This window comes from Phocoena sinus, chromosome 9 (genome assembly GCF_008692025.1).
Source record: "Phocoena sinus isolate mPhoSin1 chromosome 9, mPhoSin1.pri, whole genome shotgun sequence".
NCBI classification, from domain to species: domain Eukaryota; kingdom Metazoa; phylum Chordata; class Mammalia; order Artiodactyla; family Phocoenidae; genus Phocoena; species Phocoena sinus.
Window position 1 is genome coordinate 52,292,439 of NC_045771.1, and position 19,609 is coordinate 52,312,047.

At 34.4% G+C, this 19,609-nt stretch overlaps 1 protein-coding gene and 1 pseudogene across 1 annotated transcript in view; both read right to left on the reverse strand.

Annotated features, from left to right (window-relative positions):
• Positions 1–2,413: 2,413 nt before the first annotated feature.
• On the reverse strand, positions 2,414–4,759 carry LOC116759149 (annotated as a pseudogene).
• Positions 4,760–8,387: 3,628 nt separating this feature from the next.
• Positions 8,388–19,609, reverse strand: part of STK31 (serine/threonine kinase 31) — a 90,778-nt gene continuing 79,556 nt past the window's right edge. Inside the window, exon 24 of the mRNA XM_032643175.1 lies at positions 8,388–8,719. Coding sequence (XP_032499066.1) covers positions 8,558–8,719 — 162 coding nt within the window. The 3' untranslated portion in view covers positions 8,388–8,557. The remainder of the gene's footprint in view (positions 8,720–19,609) is intronic.

Consider the following 19,609-nt stretch of genomic DNA (forward strand, 5'->3'; position numbering starts at 1 on the left):
GCAGGAGTGGAGGCCTTGACTTGTTCCTTATCTTAGGAGAAATCATCCAGTCTTTTACCATTAAGTATGATGTTAGCTATGAGCGGTTTTTTGTTTTTTGTTTTGGCTGCACTGCATCTTTGTCGCTGCAGGCAGGCTTTCTCTAGTTGTGGTGAGTGGGGACTACTCTTTGTTGCAGTGTGCAGGCTTTTCATTGCGGTGGCTTCTCTTGTTGCGGCGCACAGGCTCTAAGCACGCCAGCTTCAGTAGTCGTGGCTCACGGGCTCTAGAGGACAGGCTCAGTAGTTGTGGCGTAGGGGCTTAGTTGTTCCACAGCACGTATGATCTTCCCAACCCAAGGCTCCAACCTATGTCCTCTGCATTGGCAGGTGGATTCTTAACCACTGCACCACCAGGGAAGCCCTAGCTATGAGTTATTAATGATACTATTTATCAGGTTGAGTAAACTGTTCATTATTAGTTTGTTTTTATCATAAAAGGGGTATTGGATATTGTCAAATGCTTTTTCTGCATCTATTAAGATAAGCTTTTTGTTTTTATTCTATTAATATATATTGATTTTCAAATATTAAACTGGCCTTGCATTCTTGAGATAAATCCCTGTTGTTCATTGTGTGTATGTTGCTAGATTTAGTTTGCTAGTATTTTATTGAGAAATTTTGCATCGATATTCATAAGAGATATTGATCTATAGTTTTTGTGTGTGTGTGAGATCTTTGTCTGGTAGAATTCACCATTCAGTCACTTAGCTTGGGCTTTCCTTGGTAAGAACTTTCTGATTTACTAATTCTTTCTCCTTATAGGTCTATTCAGATTTTCTTCTTCTTGTGCCAGTTTTTCAGGGTTATCTATTTGTTGGTATAAGTGCTTCCTTACAATCTCTTTTACTTCTCTAAGGTCTATAGTGAAGTCCCTTCTTTAATTACTGATTTTCATAACTGGAGTCTTTTTTTTTTTCTTGGTCCATCTAGCTGAAGTTTTTCTCAATTTTGTTGATGTTTTCAGAGAACTGACTTTTGGTCTCAATTTTCTCTATTGTTTTTCTGTTCTTTATTTCATTTATTTGTTTTAATCTTCATTATTTCCTTTCTTCTGCTTGCTTTTGGTTTAGTTTGCTCACCATTTTATCATTTCTTAACTAGAGAGAAACTAAGGCTGTTAGGTTAGTGATTGACATCTTATTCCTTTATTAATATAAGCATTTACAGCTATACATTTCTAAGCTCTGCTTTAGCTACATCCTGTAAGATTTGGTATGTTGTATTTTCATTTTCCTTCACCTCAAAGTATTTTCTAATTTATGCTATTTCTTTCTTTGATCTATTGGTTATTTAGAAGTGGTTTTTCTTTTTAATTTCCATATAGTTGTGAATTTTCTAAATTTCCTTGTTATTGATTTCTGATTTCCACTGTGATTAGAAAACAAACTTATGATTTAAATCCTTTTAAACTGTTTTGAGACTTGTTTTATGATTTCATATATAGTCCATCCTGTAGAATGTTCCATGTAGACCTGAGAAGAACATGCATTCTGCTCTTTTGGGGTACAGTGTTTTAAAGTTGGCCTTTAATTTACAGTGCTGTTCATTTCTTCCATTTGTTTATCTTCTGCCTAGTTATTCAATCCACTATTAAACCTGAGGTAACAAAATCTCCAATTGTTATTGTTGAATTGTCTATTTCTCTCTTCAATTCTGTCAAGTTTTGCTTTATATATTTAGGACTCTGTTGTTAGATGTATATATGCACACATCTTTGTGATGTATTGACTTTTTTCCATTACAAAATATTTTTTATCTTTAGTAATAATTTTTGCCAAAGATTATTTAGTCTGGTATTAGTGTAGGCACTACAGTTCTTTTGGGTACTGTTTGCATGGTATATCTTTTCCATCACTCTACTCTTAATCTATTTGTATCTTTGAAACTAAATTGGGTCTTTTTAAAAAATTCTAATTCTTTAATCAATGTAATATATACTGTATATATTTTATATATATATGGAAATGACATTAATAAACTATATGTGCAGTTTTCTACCTCATGTACAGGAAAGGAAACATATAAACGTTGCACAGGATTTCATAGTCTGTTTAAAAAGCAAAGGATAATGCCAGGTTTCCATTCTCTCTCTCTCCTTCTCACACACACACAAAGTGATCCAGTAGTTCAAAGGACTCCAAACCTTAGAAGGGTCACAGGTAGTAGTGCTGAATATCACTGATAGACAAGGAAATATGTGCTCATTGTTAATATTGAGCCATCTGATATAGTGTGAAATTTAGAGTCTTGCCTAATTTATTTTTTCTTCTAATCAAGGAAGCTCTACCTACTAACTGTATGATGTCTTAAAAAGAAAGCATAACACTTCAGCTTATTCATTTTTTTAACCAATCATATTTGCATCAGAAACTTTACCCCACTTGCTTACAATCCTTCTCTAAGGCTGCCAAATCTTCCCCTGGTGTCTGAGAACTCCCACACCTCTTCTGATATACCGATGTAGAAACGCCCTCTTGGCATACATGCAGTCAAACCTGTGGTCTAGTAGGGTTAAGGCCTTCACAACTGCTGTGCTGTTGCTCAGCATGCAGATAGCCTTCTGGACTTCAGCCAGGTTAACTCCTGGCATCACCACGGATGGCTGATTGTTGATGGCCACCCTGAAACCATTTGGAAGCCAATCTATAAACTGAACAGAGCTCCTTGACTTTATGGCTGCAGCTGTTGCATTCACACCCTTGGGAACAACATCCCCTTTGTATAGCAGGTAGCAGGCCATGTACTTCCCAAGTTGAGGATCACACTTAACCAGCTGGTTGGAGAACTCAAAGCAAGCAGTAGTGACGTCTGAAATGAAGAGCTGCTCCTGGTAGGTTCTGTCAGCAGACATGATGGGGGAAAGGGTTGTCATGGGGAAATATATTCTCAGATAAGGCACTAATTTGTTCTGGAATTCAATTAGGTACCCATTCAAAGGCCCTTCAAACCAGAAGCAAGCAGTAACAGAAGACCCGTCAGCTTATTAACGCTAACAGAAGAGGTAGCATTATACACCAAGCATATGATGGCATATGTCACAGATGGCTTCATTGTCCACCATGCAGCTACAGTCTGTGTGCTCTTAGAGCTGTAAGACTCTACAGCAGTGAAGATACTGAAGGCTGAATATACAGATAACTCAATTTAGTCTTCCTGCTACATTCTATCATGAGCCACTCTATTAAGAGAGATGTAAATCCTGATTCAATGCTTCCTCCAAAGCTTCAGAAAGTCAGAAACTGTTCTGCCAGCTTTCTGACGCTCTCTAGTCGAAGGCAGACAATCTCTGACCCCATAGTGACCTCAGACATAGTTGTTCCCACTACCCTCCTTTCTGCTAACATGCTGCTCTGGGTAAAAGAGTGACTGGTACTTCCCTGTATGAATCCCATCTCTAACAGTTAGTTCTAGGTTGGGAAGAGTGCTCTGGGCACATGATTCCCAGCTTTTGTCTCACAAAAGATGCATTCATATGCTCTATTTTAGCATTTTCCTACTGATCCTTTTTACTGCCAAGAATGACGCCATCTGGCTGAATTCCATACTCTAGGCAACAGTTTCCAGCACGTGCCCTCAGTCTAGATGTCAGCTTGGCCAATATGAATGCAAAGGCACTCACTCCCTCATGCTGATCTGAAGGTGTCAACACCACTCTGTGGTTATGACATTAAAACTGCATCTCTTATAGACAACACATAATTTGATATTTTAAAATATATTTTTCCAGTTTCTATCTTTTGACTGGAAAATTTTATACACTTGTACTTAATGTAATTACTATAGCAGATTTACAGCTTTCATTTTGCTGTTTGTTTTCTGTATGTCTTGTATCTTCTTTCTCTGTATCTCCACCACTGTCTTCTTTATTGTTAGGTATTTCTAGTGTACCATTCCTTTGTTGTTTCCTCTACCATACTTCTGATTTTCTTAATGAACCATACTTCTGATTTTCTTAATGGTTGCACGTTATTACAATTAAGATCTTAACTTAAATCAATCTAGTTTGGATTAATACCAACTTAATTTCAATAGCAAACAAAAACTTTGCTCCAATATCCTCCATTTTCTCCCCTCTCCTTTGTCAGAAAAATTACATCTTTCCACATTATAAGGTCATTAACACAGTCTTATAATTAATGCTTTATGCAGTTTTCTTTTAAATCAGATAGAAGAAAAGAGTTACAAACAAAAATACATTAATACTGTGTTTTATATTTACCCATGCATTTTCCTTAACCAGTGCTCTGTTTTTGTGTGTGAACTGAAGTTACCATCTAGTGTGCTTTCATTTCAGCCTGAAAGACCCCTTTTTTGTTTTTGTAGGGCAGATATTCTAGTCACAAATTCTGTTTATCTAGGAATGGCTTAACATCATAAATCTAAATCTTAATAACTCCTTCATTTTTGCTGGATATACAATTCTTGTTTGACAAGGCTTTCTTTCTTTTAATGCTTTGAATACATCATCCAACTGAATTTTAGCCTCCATTTATTTCTGATGAAAAATCAGATGTTGCTCTTATTGAGGATGCCTTGTAGTCAGTAAATCATTTCTCTCTTGCTACTTCCAAGATTCTGTCCTTGGTTTTAGCTTTCAGTAGTTTGATTATGATGTGTCTAGTTGTGAGTCTCTTTGAGTTTATCCTACTTGGAATTTGATGAGCTTCTTGATTATGTAGATTTATGTTTTTTGTCAAATTTGGAAATTTTTCAGCCATTATTTCTTCAATATTCTTTCTGTCCCTTTTTCTTCTCTCCTTCTAAGACTCACATTATGCTGTTGGTATGTTTGATGGTGTCTCCTAGGCCTCTTAGTCTCTTCATTTTTCTTCATTCTTTTTTCTTTCTGTTCCTCAGTCCAGATGACTTAAATTGACCTACCTTTAAGTTCACAGATCTTTTCTTTTGTTAACTCAAATCTTCTGTTGAGCCCCTTTCATGATTTTTTTATTCTGGTTGTTGTACTTTTCAGCTCCCTAATTTATATTTGGTTCTTTCTTATAATTTCTCTCTATTGGCATTCTCTATTTGGTTAAACATTATTCTCACACTTTCCTTTAATTCTTAGAAATGATTTCCTTTAGTTCTTTGAACATATTTTAATAGTTGATATAAAGTCTTTATGAACGTAAAGTCTGACATCTAACTTCCTCTAGGACAGTTTTTATTGGTTGCTTTTTTTCCTTGCATACAGACCATACTTTCCTGTTTCATGCCTCACCTTTTTTTTTTGCACAAAACTGGACATTTTAAACATAGCAATCTCCAACTTTGAAAATCATATTCCCCCCCCACACCAACACAGAGATTGTTATTGCTAGTTGTTATTGATGACGATGACGATGTTTGCTTAGTGACTTTCCTGGACTAATTCTGTGAAGTCTGTATTCTTTTCATGTGCAACTTAGCTTCATTTGACAATTTTTGCCAGTGTTCTTGTTGCTTTTATGGAGGAGTAGATCTTCAGAGGTCCTTACATTCCAGAACTGCTTCCACATGTAGTTTTGATGGCAGAAGATATGGTTATACTAACAACTAAGAAATGATAAAGCAAGTCATTTGTTGAGTTAAAAGAGAGATGCTAAAAGGAAACTTAACAAATACTGACATTTAAATATACACTGAAATGACTTAGCACTGATACTATGAAATCTATGAAATGGACCAGAGGTTCCCCGTAAATTTCTTTTGAGGAACAGTTTATACTCTTAATTCTCTCCTTTTCAATACTTTGATCTAAAACAAGATGTTTTCTTTGCCTCAATTACTTTAATGAAATATGCCATCCTTGACTTTTCTTTATTTCCATTATTTCCCAAATCATTCTCTCTAGTTAGCTATTTTATTCTAAAATAAACATGACTGTGTGATTCAGCTGCTCATAAATTTATAATAGAGTCCCATCTCTTATAAGCAACTCATGACCCTCTATGATCTGCCCCCAAAATACCTTCTTAAGCTTTTTTTCTCAGCTACCCCATGAATATCCTATACTCCAGCCAAATTCTTGCCCTTTCCCAAATCTACCCTTTGAGCTTTCTTAATTTCCTTTGTATGGAATACCTTTTTCCAGTTCTAAGTAAGCAGAATACTACTGCACCTCTAAAATGAGTCAAACAGCTATCCCCCAACCTCATATTCCACTCTTCCCTTCCTCTTCTTTGTGAAGACATACATTTCATTCTTGTAGCTTATTACATACTGCATTATTCTCAGACTGCGCACAGAGCCGTGAACACATTTTTTTGCCTCTGTATTGCCCTTACACATATATACACATATCTCAAGAAACATCTGTGGCATTGAAGAGACACATGAATTTGTCTTTCCGCCACACATTAATACTTGCCATTTTAAAACAAGAAATAAAAATAAGTACTATCTAACTTGGTATGCCACAAAATCTGAAACTCTAGTTTCACAAGAGAGAAGTTGCTAGGTATTATGTGAAAAAACGGAGGTCTCATTATCAATTTTGGTATATGCTGGCTAAATAAAACTAAACAGGTTTCCTTTCTGGAAAACATTTTAGAACCTTTACCCTCTAATATGCATGATCAATCTCCAATTTAGCATTCATTATTTTCCAAACAACTAATCACAGAATTCTTTTTGTAATGAACATCCCAAGGGACTAGTGTTCATTCAGCAGAACACATTTGGAAAATGATAATCTAATTCTTTATTTAAAATAGTGAGTATAAGTAAAGTGATCTATTCTTTGCCCTTTTAAATTATCCAAGTTTGTTTTAAACCTAACTGCTGTGTCTTTATTACTTAATCAGGTAGAATTGAGTTCTGCTATAAAACAAGAAACCCAAAATGGAACAATAGCTTGAATGTGTGGCAACAGTTACTTTAGTATGTATTACAATGACTTAACAGTGCTTGTTAAAACACAGATTGCCAGGCTCCACCCAACCCCAGAGATTCTCATTTAAAAAATCTGGAGTGGAGCTGAGAATCTGCATTTCAAATAAGCCTCCAGGTGATACTGAGGCTGCTGATATAGGGACCACACTCTAATGTAAGGGTTTATTCTCTCAAATAACATGAAATCTTGAAACTAGTACAAAGGCTCCAGAATTATTAGGAACATCAGCTCCTTCTAACTTGCTGCTCCATCATCCTAGTTTCATGAGTTTCCTCAAAGTCACCTCATGATCCAAGAAGACTGCTCAAATTCTAACCACCACGTTAACTTCTAGGCAATAGGAAAGGGGTAAGGGTGAAAGGGCACATCTCCAAGCTAAGTCAGCTCCTTTTAAGGAGTCTTATTTGCAAAAATTTAGTCAAAAAGCTTCAACTAATAGAGAAGATGCTAAATGTAGTCTTTTAACCAAGTACACTGCCACCCCGAATAAAACTGCTATCTACTACTAAGGAAGAAAGAAAGACTAGATTTTGAATAGGCATCTAGAGACTCTAACATATTACTTTAGTCTACATACGCTTCAATCACCAAGTCTGACAGAACTGCCTAACTATTTCATAAATTGGATCTGTATGTTTCATCACTGTTTCTTTCTCCTCTGTAGATCTTATTTTCATCGCTGCTCACCTACTTTATCATAATATCCTTCTGATCAGTCTATTTACCTTTTAACCTGGTAGTAGGTATAAGACAGATTTTGAGGGAGCTAAAGCTGTTTAAAATTCTTCAATGGCTCCACATTTCCTATAAAATTATAAGGTATGAGCATTTTATTACTTCATATAACGCCCTCATCTACCTATATGACTATTCCCTATTAAACACACAAACTGTTTCTCCCTTCAGTGCTTTCATCATGCTTTCTCTGCTAGTAAGATACTCTTGATCGTCCTTCACCTTCACTACTCATCCTTTATGGTTTAACTAAGGTAGTATCTCCTCCAGAAAGCTTTCCATGACACCCCTCTTCCATAAAATGAGTATCCCTCCTGTGTAATCACATAAAAGCTCTGTCCAGAACTATCATTAGATATTCTATACTGTATTATGAAGATCTGTTTAGATCTCTAACTTTCTCAATAGATTTATGTGCTTTTTAAGTGTAAGGACCACATTTAACTTATCTTTATATTCCCAAAACTGGGTACAAAGCATATGCCAACTATCATCTGTTAAACAAAAGTATTACCCTTCATAATGAGCTGGCCTACATACTGAAAATCTGTGTAGGAGCTGTCCAACAATCTAATAACCTTTTCTATTACAAGTAACATAGTTGTACTATACAATTTCAAAAAGTAACTACAGACAGAAAATCCTTCCTTAACAACTCTAGTTAAATGAAATTTCAAAGTATACAATTTTTTTGCATAACCAAACATCTTTTATTTTCACAACTGGAATACCAAAGACACACCCAACTAGCCCCAGAACACTCCCAGATTTTTTTCTGTTTATTTAACCAAACTAAACAAACTTTTAAAAAGGAACATCTGCAACAACAAAAGAATATTAATCAATCAAAGCTGGCTTCACCATATCTTGTCTTTTCCTTATCTTTATCCAAGTTCTCCATCTTTAATTATTCTTCCTCTTTTTTGGGGGTGTATTCAGTATCTTTTTCTGAGTTTGGAGTTGATTTCCCCTTTGGTAGCAAGAAACATTCAGCATTGAAAACTTGCTCAGCAGTCACTGAACTTCTACAATAGATCAAGCTACAGAGGAGGGATTTGACATTATCATCCTGTAAGAAAAAAGATGTTACAAAACAAAAATAAAATCAAACCAAATGAATGAAAGGACAAACTTGTAATAAGTAAGGATTATCCAATTCAAAAATACTTTTAATCAATGATACAGAGCTAAAATCAATTTTTCCTGTTTAGGTTTTTAAAAAATTTTTACCAAACTCAACTAGCTTTTATTGGAAAGGGATTAATCCAGTATTAAAACAATGGAATCAAATTACAGGGAAATAATATAAAAGGAAAAAGAAAAGAATCACAACTGAAATTGATCAAAAACAAGTGAAATTTTTTTTTAAAAACTGTATATTTCCCTTCTTTTTTAGGGCACTATTCAGAATTTGACACTATGAAAATTTTACACTGAAGCTCCTCTCTACTTTGTCAACTGCTTCTGGTTTCATTTGTGAAATGATCTCCTCTTGAAACATTTCTACCACCCCTAACACATTATCATCATTATTACAGAGGCCAGATTTTATTAGGTACCACAACTTCGAAGAATGTTATTCGTGTTATCACTTGTAAATAACATTATAATGTTCCTCTCCCACTAGTTTCACCTCCCAAGGTATGCTTTTTTTCTTGCTCCCTATGATGAATCCAATCAGAGCACATTTCACACTGAATAAAAGTCACCTATTTATTGGTAGTGTCCTCATTAGACTCTAAGATGCATAAGACCAGAAACCTTAGTTTCTCACCTCATCCCCAACAACAAGCACAGTGTCAGGGATATAGCAGGTATTCAGTATACATTTGCTAACTGAATGAATGCCAATGCCCATACTGAATTCTACAGAATATGTTTTTAAACATATTTAAAGATAATACCTTTAGTAAGTATAAACTTGACTAAAAATTACAAAATCTAAATGAAAAAAATTAGCACACACTCTTGAAAGCCACAAAAATAGATTTAGAACAAGTAGAAAATCATATCATGTTCTTGGACAAAAAGGATCTCATCAGTAATGAGCCAATTTTTAAGTTAATTTATAAGCTTTACCTGATTCCAATAACATACAATCAGTTTCTCCCCCTTAGAACTAGATTAGTTAACTGTATAGATCTTTTGTAAGAATGGTAAGTGAGAAGAGACATGAAAGTTCTGATAAAAAGTATCAATAAGGAAGAAACTAGCCTTTCCAAGTATTAAAAGATATCATACAGTCTGTAAATTAAAGGAATATGGCAAAAGAATACGAATAAACACACCAATGGAACAAAACAGAAAAACTAAAAATACACTCTTGTACAAATAAAATTTTATTATAAGAAATATGACATTTCTAATGGAAGAAGGGGTTAACTTTTTAATAAAAGGTACTGGGACAAATGGACCCAATGGAAAAAAATAAAATCAGATCTATTCCTCACACCAAACACCAGGACAATTACAAATGTATCAAAAATCTAAATGTATAAAATAAAATTATCTGATTACTAGGAAAAAAGTTTTCTGAATTCCCAAAAGTAACTATAGACAAAAAATTTCTACCTTAAGGTTATCCCTCTCGCAAGTTATAAAATATTGTAAAATTATAAAACACAGCTAAAGAACAAAAACAAAAGCAATCTCTAAATGTCAAAACCAAAATTAAACAAATGAACTATGTATCAGGTAACATAATCACACAGAAAATTATTTTAACTGACTTTAAAACAAGTATTTTGGCTATACAATCGTAGTGGGATAAGGATCTAGTGAGATACATCCTAAAGAAAGACCTTCAAAGAAATATTAAAGTGTACTCAATAACCTTACCGTTTCTAATAATATCACTGCTATTTTCAAACTATCAAATTTATTTCAAGATGAAGCAATTATGTAATTGTTAATATCATAAAAATGAATATTAGTATAAAAGGAAAGAGGGAATTTGTAATTAAAATTAAGTAAAAAGCCTATAATCTTGAATTTTATTTGGAAATACCTATACAAAATATGTTCTAAAACAAAAATGAACTTCCAATAACAATGAACAACCTTTGCAACCCATATTTTTGTCTCTAAATTTCCTGCTAAAAGGATACCAGCTTCCTTGGGAAAATGGCTAATTCCAGTCATTGGGCAAAGAATGTACAAGATAATAAGGGACATCTTATGCAAAAAGCAAGTTATAAAAGACAATTCAATTTGTGACAAAGGTCACAGGATCCATCTTGAATAGGGTTCTCAACAAATTAGAATTTGAGCAAAATACTTTTTTAAATGACTTCAACAAATTGAGACACATTAAAATATGTTTAAATCCACAAGACTATAATCATACCATTAAAACAAAATTTTAAAATTTGATTGATACCTTTTAGAGGTTGCCAAGACACCAACTAATTTTTCTTAAAATTTCTTTCCCCGAACGAACTAAAATGTAGGGTAACCCAATAACTGTTGAGACAAAGTTTATCCAAACATTTCAATTAATAAACACAGATGCAATAACAGAACTGGAAAATCACCAGTATTCAACAAAACGAAGTATCTAGAGGACCATCACTAAATGATGCTAAAATCACTAGGCAGTGAATGGAAAAATTAAATAATGAATGGAACAGTTTAAGAGATAATGAATGGAACAGTTTAAGAGATCTTTGAGATACTATGAAGCATACCAACATTTGCATTATAGGAGTCTCAGAAAAAAAAGAGAAAGTGAAATGAGTTGAGTTGAAAATGTATTTGATGAAATTATCGCTGAACACTTCTCAAACCTAAAGAAGGAAACAGATATACAGGTACAGGAAACACAGAGGGTCCTAAACAAAATGTACCCAAACAGACTCATACCAAGAGGTATCATAATTAAAATGTCAAAAGAGAAACAGAAAGAATTATAAAGGCAACAAGAGAAAAACAAAGCATCACATATGAGGGAACCCACATAAGACTATCAGCTTATTTTTCTGCAGAAATTTTTCAGGCCAGGAGGGAGTGCAATAGCATATTCAGAGTAATGAAAGGGGAAAACCTTGAACCTAGGATACTCTACCCAGCAAGATTATCATTTAGAATTGAGGGAGAGATAAGGAACTTCTCAGATAAGAAAAGCTAACAGCTCATAGCTTAAAGAGTTTTCTCTAAATGGAAAAGAAAAGGCTGTAACAAGAAGAAAGAATCTACAGGAAAGGAAAAATCCCATTAGTAAAGGCAAATATATAGTAAAGGCTGGGGATAAACCACTTAAGCTAGTAAAAAGATTAAAAGACAAAAAATTATAAAAGCAACTGTGACTACAAAGAGTTAAGGGATAAACACAAAGATGTAAAATATGACGTAAAACATACAAAATGTGGGGGAGGGAAGTAAAAATATAGATCATTTAGAACCTGTTTGAACTTAAATAACCACCAGTTTAAAACAAGTAGATATAGTTACAGGTCAGCATATATGTACGCCATGGTAACCACAAATCAGAAACCTTCAACAGATACACAAAAACTAGAAAGAAAGAAACACAAGCAAACTACTAAAGAAAATCATCAAACCATAAGGGAAGAAACAAAAAGAGAAGAAATAAACAGAAAAGAACTTCAAAAGTAACCAGAAAAAAAAGTAACAAAATGGCAATAAGTACATACCTATCAATAATTACTTGAAGTGTCAATGGACTAAATGCTCCAATCAAAAGACACAGAGTAGCTGATTGGATAAAAATTAAGGCCCATCTGTATACTGCTTACACAGAACTCACTTCAGAGCTAAAGAAGCACACAGACTGAAAGTAAGTGGATGGAAAAATGGTATTTCGTGCAAATGGAAACAACAAAAAACTGGTGGTAGTAACTCTCATATCAGACAAAATAGACTTTAAAACAAACTCTGTAACAAAAGACAAAGGCATTATATAATGATAAAGGGATAAATACAAAAAGAGGATATTACACTCATTAACATATTTGCACTTCACACAGGAGCACCTAAATATATAAGGCGGGAGAAACTGACAACAATACAGTAGGGTACTTTAACACCCCACTTACATCAATGGACAGACAGATCATCCAAACAGAAAACCAAGAAGGCCACAGTGGTCTTACATGATACAATATATCAGCTAGACTTACAAAATATCTCCAGAACATTCCATCCAAAATCACCAAAATACATGCTTTTCAAATGCACATGGAACATTCTCCAGGACAGATCACATGCTAGGCCACAAAACAAGTCTCAACAAATTTAAGAGGACAGAAATTATATCTAGCATTTCTTCCAATCACAAAAGAAACTAGAAAAAAATTACAGAAAAAAAAAATGGGAAAAGTACAAATATATGCAGACTAAACAACATGCTACTAAAAAACCAAGGAATAAAAGAGGAAATCAAAGAATAACTCGAGAAATGAAAATGGAAACAAAACTTTCCAAAATCTATGGGATGTAACAAAAGCAGTTCTAAGAGTGACACTTATGGCAATGAAGACCTATCTCAAGTAACAAGAAAAATCTCAAACAACCTAACCTACAATCTAAAGGAATTAGAAAAAGAACAAATGAAGCTCAAAGTCAGTAGAGGAAGGAAATAATAAATATCGGAGAGGAAATAAATAAAATTTAAAAATAATTAATGAAACCAAGAGATGGTTTTTTGAAAAGATAAACAAAACTGACAAACCTTAAGCCAGGTACATGAAGAAGAAAAGAGAGAGGCCCCAAATAAACAAAATGAGAAGTGAAAGAGGAGAAATAACAACCAATACCATAGAGACACAAAAACAACAGAATACTACAAACAGTTTTATGCCAGTAAATTGGACAACTAGAAGAATGGACAAATATCTAGAAACATAAAACCTAGGAAGACTGAGTTGGGAAGAAATAGATAATCCAAACAGACTAATCACCAGGAGTGAAACTGTAATTTTAAAAACTCCCCATATACAAAAATCCAGGAGCAGACAGCTTCACAGGTGAATTCCACCAAACATACAAAGAAGAGGTAATACCTGTCCTTCTCAAACTATTCCAAAAACTTGAAGAGGATGGAACACTTCCAAATTCATTCTACAAGGCCACCACTGCCTTGATACCAAAACCAGACAAACACTCTATGAAAAAAGAAAATTACAGGCCAATATTTCTGATGAATAGAGATGCAAATATCCTCAATAAAATACTAGCAAACCAAATCCAACAATATATAAAAAGGATCATATACTGTAATCAAGATGGATTTATTCCAGGTATGGAAGGGTGGTTCAATATTTACAAATCAATCATTATGATACACCAGATTAACAAAAGGAAGGATAAAAATCACATGATCGTCTCAGACACAGATAAAGCATCTGACAAAAATTCAACATCCATTCAGGATATAAACTCTCATCAGAGTTTGTACAGAGGGAGCATATCTCAATGTAATAAATGCCATTTATGACAAATCCACAGCTAACATCATACTCAATAGTGAAAAGCTGAAAGCCTTTCTTCTAAAATCAGGAACAAGACAAGGATGACCACTCTCACCACTTCTATTTACAATAGTATTGGGAATCCTATCCATAGTAATCAGACAAGAAAAAGAAATAAAAAACATAAATTGGAAGGGAAGAAATAAAACTGTCACTATTTGCAAATGACATAATACTATATATACAAAACCCTAAAGTCTCCACCAAGAAACTATTAGAACTAATAAAGGAATTCATTAAAGTTGAAAAATGCAGGATTAATATATAGAAATCTGTTTATTTTCTACACACTACTAACGAAGTATCAGAAAGATAAAGCAAGAGAACAATCCCATTTAAAATCACATCAGGGACTTCCCTGGTGGTCCAGTAGTAAAGAATCGCCTTACAAAGCAGGGGATGAGGGTCAGGGAACTAGGATCCCACATGCCACGGGGCAACTAAGCCCACGAGCCACAACTACTGAGCTTGTGCACCTCAACTAGAGAGCCTGCATGACGCAAACTACAGAGCCCATGCACTCTGGAACCCGCACACCACAACAAGAGAGAAGGCAGCACGTCACAACAAAAGATCTCGCATGCCTCAACAAAGATCCCACGTGCTGCAACTAAGACCTGATGCAGCCAAAAATAATAAAATAATAAATCTTTTAAAAATAAATAAATAAAACTACATCAAAAAGAATGAAATACCTTGAAATAACCTTAACCAAGGAGGTGAAAGACCTATACTCTGAAAACTATAAAACTCTGATAAAGGAATCTGAAAATAATACAAAGAAGTGGAAAGATATACTATGTTTTTGGACTGTAAGAATTAATATTGTTAAAATGACCATACTACCTAAAGCAATCTAGAGATTAAATGTAATCCCTATCAAAACACCTATGATGTATTTCACAGAAATATAACAAATAATCCTAAAATTTATGTGGAACCAGAGAATAACCCAAATTGCCAAAGCAATCTTGTGAAAAAAGAACAAAGCTGGAGGTATCACACTCCCTGACTTCAGACTATACTACAAAGCCACAGTAATCAAAACAGCATGGTAATGGCACATAAAACAAAGACATAGGTCAATGGAACAGAATAGAGAGCCCAGAAATAAACCTATGCACCTATGATCAATTAATCTACAAAGGAGGCAAAAAAAAAAAAAATACAATGGAGAAAAGACAGTCTCTTCAATAAGTGGTGCTGGAAAACTGGTCAGTTACATGTAAAAGAATGAAATTAGAACATTCTCTAACACCATATACAAAAATAAATTCAAAATAGATTAAAGACCTAAATGTAAGACCTGAAATTATTAAACTCCTAGGGGAAAACATAGGCAGAACATTCTGTGACATAAACCCCAGCAATATATTTTTTGGGTCTATCTCCTAAAGCAAAGGAGATAAAAGCAAAAATAAGCAAACAGGACCTAATTAAACTTAAAAGCTTTTGCACAGCAGAGGAAATCATTGACAAAATAAAAAGACAACCTACTTAATGAGAGAAAATATTTACAAATGATATGACAGATAAGGAGTTAACATCCAAAATAAATAAACAGCTCATACATCTCAACATCAGAAAAACAAACCCGGGCTTCCCTGGTGGCGCAGTGGTTGGGAGTCCGCCTGCCGATGCAGGGGACACGGGTTCGTGCCCCGGTCCGGGAGGATCCCACATGCCGTGGAGCGGCTGGGCCCGTGGGCCGTGGCCGCTGAGCCTGCGCGTCCGGGGCCTGTGCTCCGCAACGGGAGAGGCCGCAGCGGTGAGAGGCCCGCGTACCGCAAAAAAAAAAAAAAAACAAACCCATTTTAAAAATGGGCAGAAGACCTGAAAGGACATTTTTCCAGAGAAGACATACAGATGGCCAAGAGGCCCATGAAAAGCTGCTCAACATCACTAATCATCAGAGTAATGCAAATGAAAATGAGACATCACCTCACACCCATCAGAATGGCCATCATCAAAAAGAGCACAAATAACAAATGCTGGAGAGGGTGTAGAGAAAAGGGAACCCTCCTACACTGTTGGTGGGAGTGTAAATTGGCACAGCCACTGTGCAAAACAGTATGGAGGTTCCTCGGAAAACTAAAAACAGAACTACCATATGATCTAGTAATTCCATTCCTGTGTATATATACAAAAAAAATGAAAACAATTCAAAAAGATACATGCACCCCAATGTTCGTAGCAGCATTATTTACAATTGCCAATATATGGAAGCAACATAAGTGCCCACTAACATATGAATGGATAAAGAAGATGTGGTATATATATTCAATGGAATATTAATCAGCCATAAAAAATAATGAAATTTTGCCATTTGCAATAACATGGATGGATTTGGAGGGTATTATGCTAAGTGTAACAAGTCAGACAGAGAAAGACAAATACTGTATGATATCACTTATTTGTGGAATCTAAAAAAATAAAACAAATTAGTGAATATAAGAAAAAAGAAACAGCATCACACATATAGAGAATAAACTAGTAGTTACCAGTTTATTGGAGAGGGGAGGGAGGAGAGGCAAGATATTGGTAGGGAACTCAGAGTTACAAACTACTATGTATAAAATACATAAACTACAAGGTATATTGTACAACACAGGAAATATGGCCAATATTTTATAATAGCTATACATGGAACATAACCTTTAAAATTGTGAATCACTATGTTGTACACCTGAAAACTCATAATACTGTACATCAAATATACCTCAATAAAAAAATAAAGTGAAAATGCAACCCACAGAATGGGAGAAAATATTTGCAAATCATATATCTAATAAACGACTTGTATCTACAATATAAGGAACTCTTACAACTCAGTAATATAAAGATAACCCAATTTAAAAATGATCAAAGGTTCTGATAGACATTTCACCAATAAATATATATATACAAACGGCCAATAAGGAAATGAAAAGATGCTCAACATCGTTAATCGTCAGGGAAATGCAAATTGAAACTACAACGAGATGCTACTTCACACCTACGAAGATGGCTAGAAGCAAAAAGTCAGGTAAGAAACAAGTGTTGGGGAGGATGAAAACTTGGAACCTTGCCTGATACATTGCTGACGGAAATTTAAAATGGTTGCAGCCACTTTGGGAAACAGTCTGGCAGTTCCTCAAACAACTAAACACAGAGTTACAGCTTGACCCAGAAATTCCACTCTGAGGTACATACCCAAGAGAAATGAAAACATATGTCCGCAGAGAAACCTGTATACCAATGTTCACAGCAGCATTATTCGTAATAGCCAAAAGGTAGAAACAACCCAAATGTCTATTAACAGACAAAAGGATAAATAAAATGTGGTAAATCCACACAATGGAATATTATTCAGCTATTAAAAGGAGTAAGTACCGATACACATTAAAACTTGGATAAACCTTGAAAACATTATGCTAAATTAACGAAGCCAATCATAAAAGTTTACATATCATATGATTCCATTCATATGTATGTCCAGAATAGAAAAAATCTAGAGAGACAAATAGTACATTAGCGGTCATTTAGGACTTGTGTGGCTGGATAGTGACACAGAGTGTCCATAACTAAGGAATATGGAATTTCTTTTTGAGGTAATGAAATGTTCTAAAACGGACTGTGGTGATAGTTTGCATGCATCTTTGAATATACTAAAAATCACTGAGTTGTAAACTTTAAATGGGTGAACTGTAAGGTGTTTAAGTTATTTCTCAATAAAGCTATTTAAAAATGATTATAAAACTTCACTGAAAGACATGCCATATTTCATTTAACATAAGGGACATTAAAACACTAAGGAATTAAAATATTCCCAATAAAACTATGAACCATGATAAAAAGACTTCGATTATGAGAAATAGCCTAACTTCAGAGATAATAAATTGTTTTAAAAAATAGTAATACTGGGACTTCCCTGGTGGCGCTGTGGTTAAGAATCCATCTGCCAATGCAGGGGACACGGGTTCGAGACCTGGTCCAGGAAGATCCCATATGCTGCGAAGCAACTAAGCCCATGTGCCACAACTACTGAGCCTGTGCTCCTAGAGCCCGCAAGCCACAACTACTGAAGCCCACAGCCTAGAGCCCATGCTCCGCAACAGGAGAAGCCACTGCAATGAGAAACGCACACACCACAATGAAGAGTAGCCCCTGCTCGTTGCAACTAAAGAAAGCCAAAGCACAGCAACAAAGACCCAATGCAGCCAAAATAAATAAATAAATAAACGTTTCTTTAATAATAATAATATTGTATTTATATTTGAAAGTTCCTAGAAGAGTAGATCTTAAAAGTTCTCATCACACACACACAAAAAATTTTGTAACTGTTATGGTCATAGATGTTAACTAGACTTACCGTGGTGAGCATTTTCACAATGTATATAAATATTGAACCATTATGTTGAATGCTTAAAGCTAATATAATGTTATATGTTAATTATACCCCAATTTTAAAAAATGAAAAAAAGAATCAATTTTTGCTACATGATATATGTACCTTTGAATATAATTAAAACTACTTATGAAATTATTTAGAAAAAATATTAGTAATAATAAAACCTATCTTACAATCAATACAATAAAAGTAAAATAATAATGTCCTAAACAAATGGAGAGCTATTATTTTCCCAATCACAAAAATAGTGTATCATTAAGATAGCAATTCTCCTTCAAATTAACCTATAAATTCAATATACTTTCAAAGTCTCAACAGTGTTTTTCAGAAGACTTATTAACAAGCTGGTGCCAAAATTCATATGGAAAAATAAAGTGACAAGAATAGCCAAAGCAATGTTAAAGAAAAATGTGAGGAAGGAAAGCCAAAGCCCTCTACAAAGATGCAACATTTAAAATAGTGTAGTGCCAGCACAGGGATCAATAGTCAAAGAACAGAATAGGCCCAAAATAGATTCATGAATACATGGAAATTTGATACAGCATAGACTGGCATTATTAATCAGTGGGAAATGACTGATTATTGAATAAATGGTGCTGGGTCAACTATTTGTCCACATATAATAAGATAAAATTAGATCCTTAACTTCATATCATACACAAAAATTGATTTGAGAAGGATTAAAAATATAAACGGGAAATGGAGGGAAAAGGCAGGTCCAAGAAATAACAGATGAAGATCATTTAACCAGAAAAAATATAATAAAGCAAGATTCATTCATTCAAAAATATTTATTAAGGTCCTACTATGTGTAAAGCAGTGCTACAGACACTGGGGATACAATGATGCATAACACAAAGTCCCTGCTTTATTGAGCTTACAGACCAAATATAAATTTTTTTAAAACTTAATGAAACAATTATCTATTTTTAAAAGGATACATACACAGACTTTTATAGAAAGATTCACAAGAAACTAGCAATAACAAGTGTTTCTAGGGAAGGGACTTGGATAGTTGACGGAATACAAACAGAGAGATTTCTAACAGCATGTGCTTCCTCTTGTAACTCTTGAATTTTGC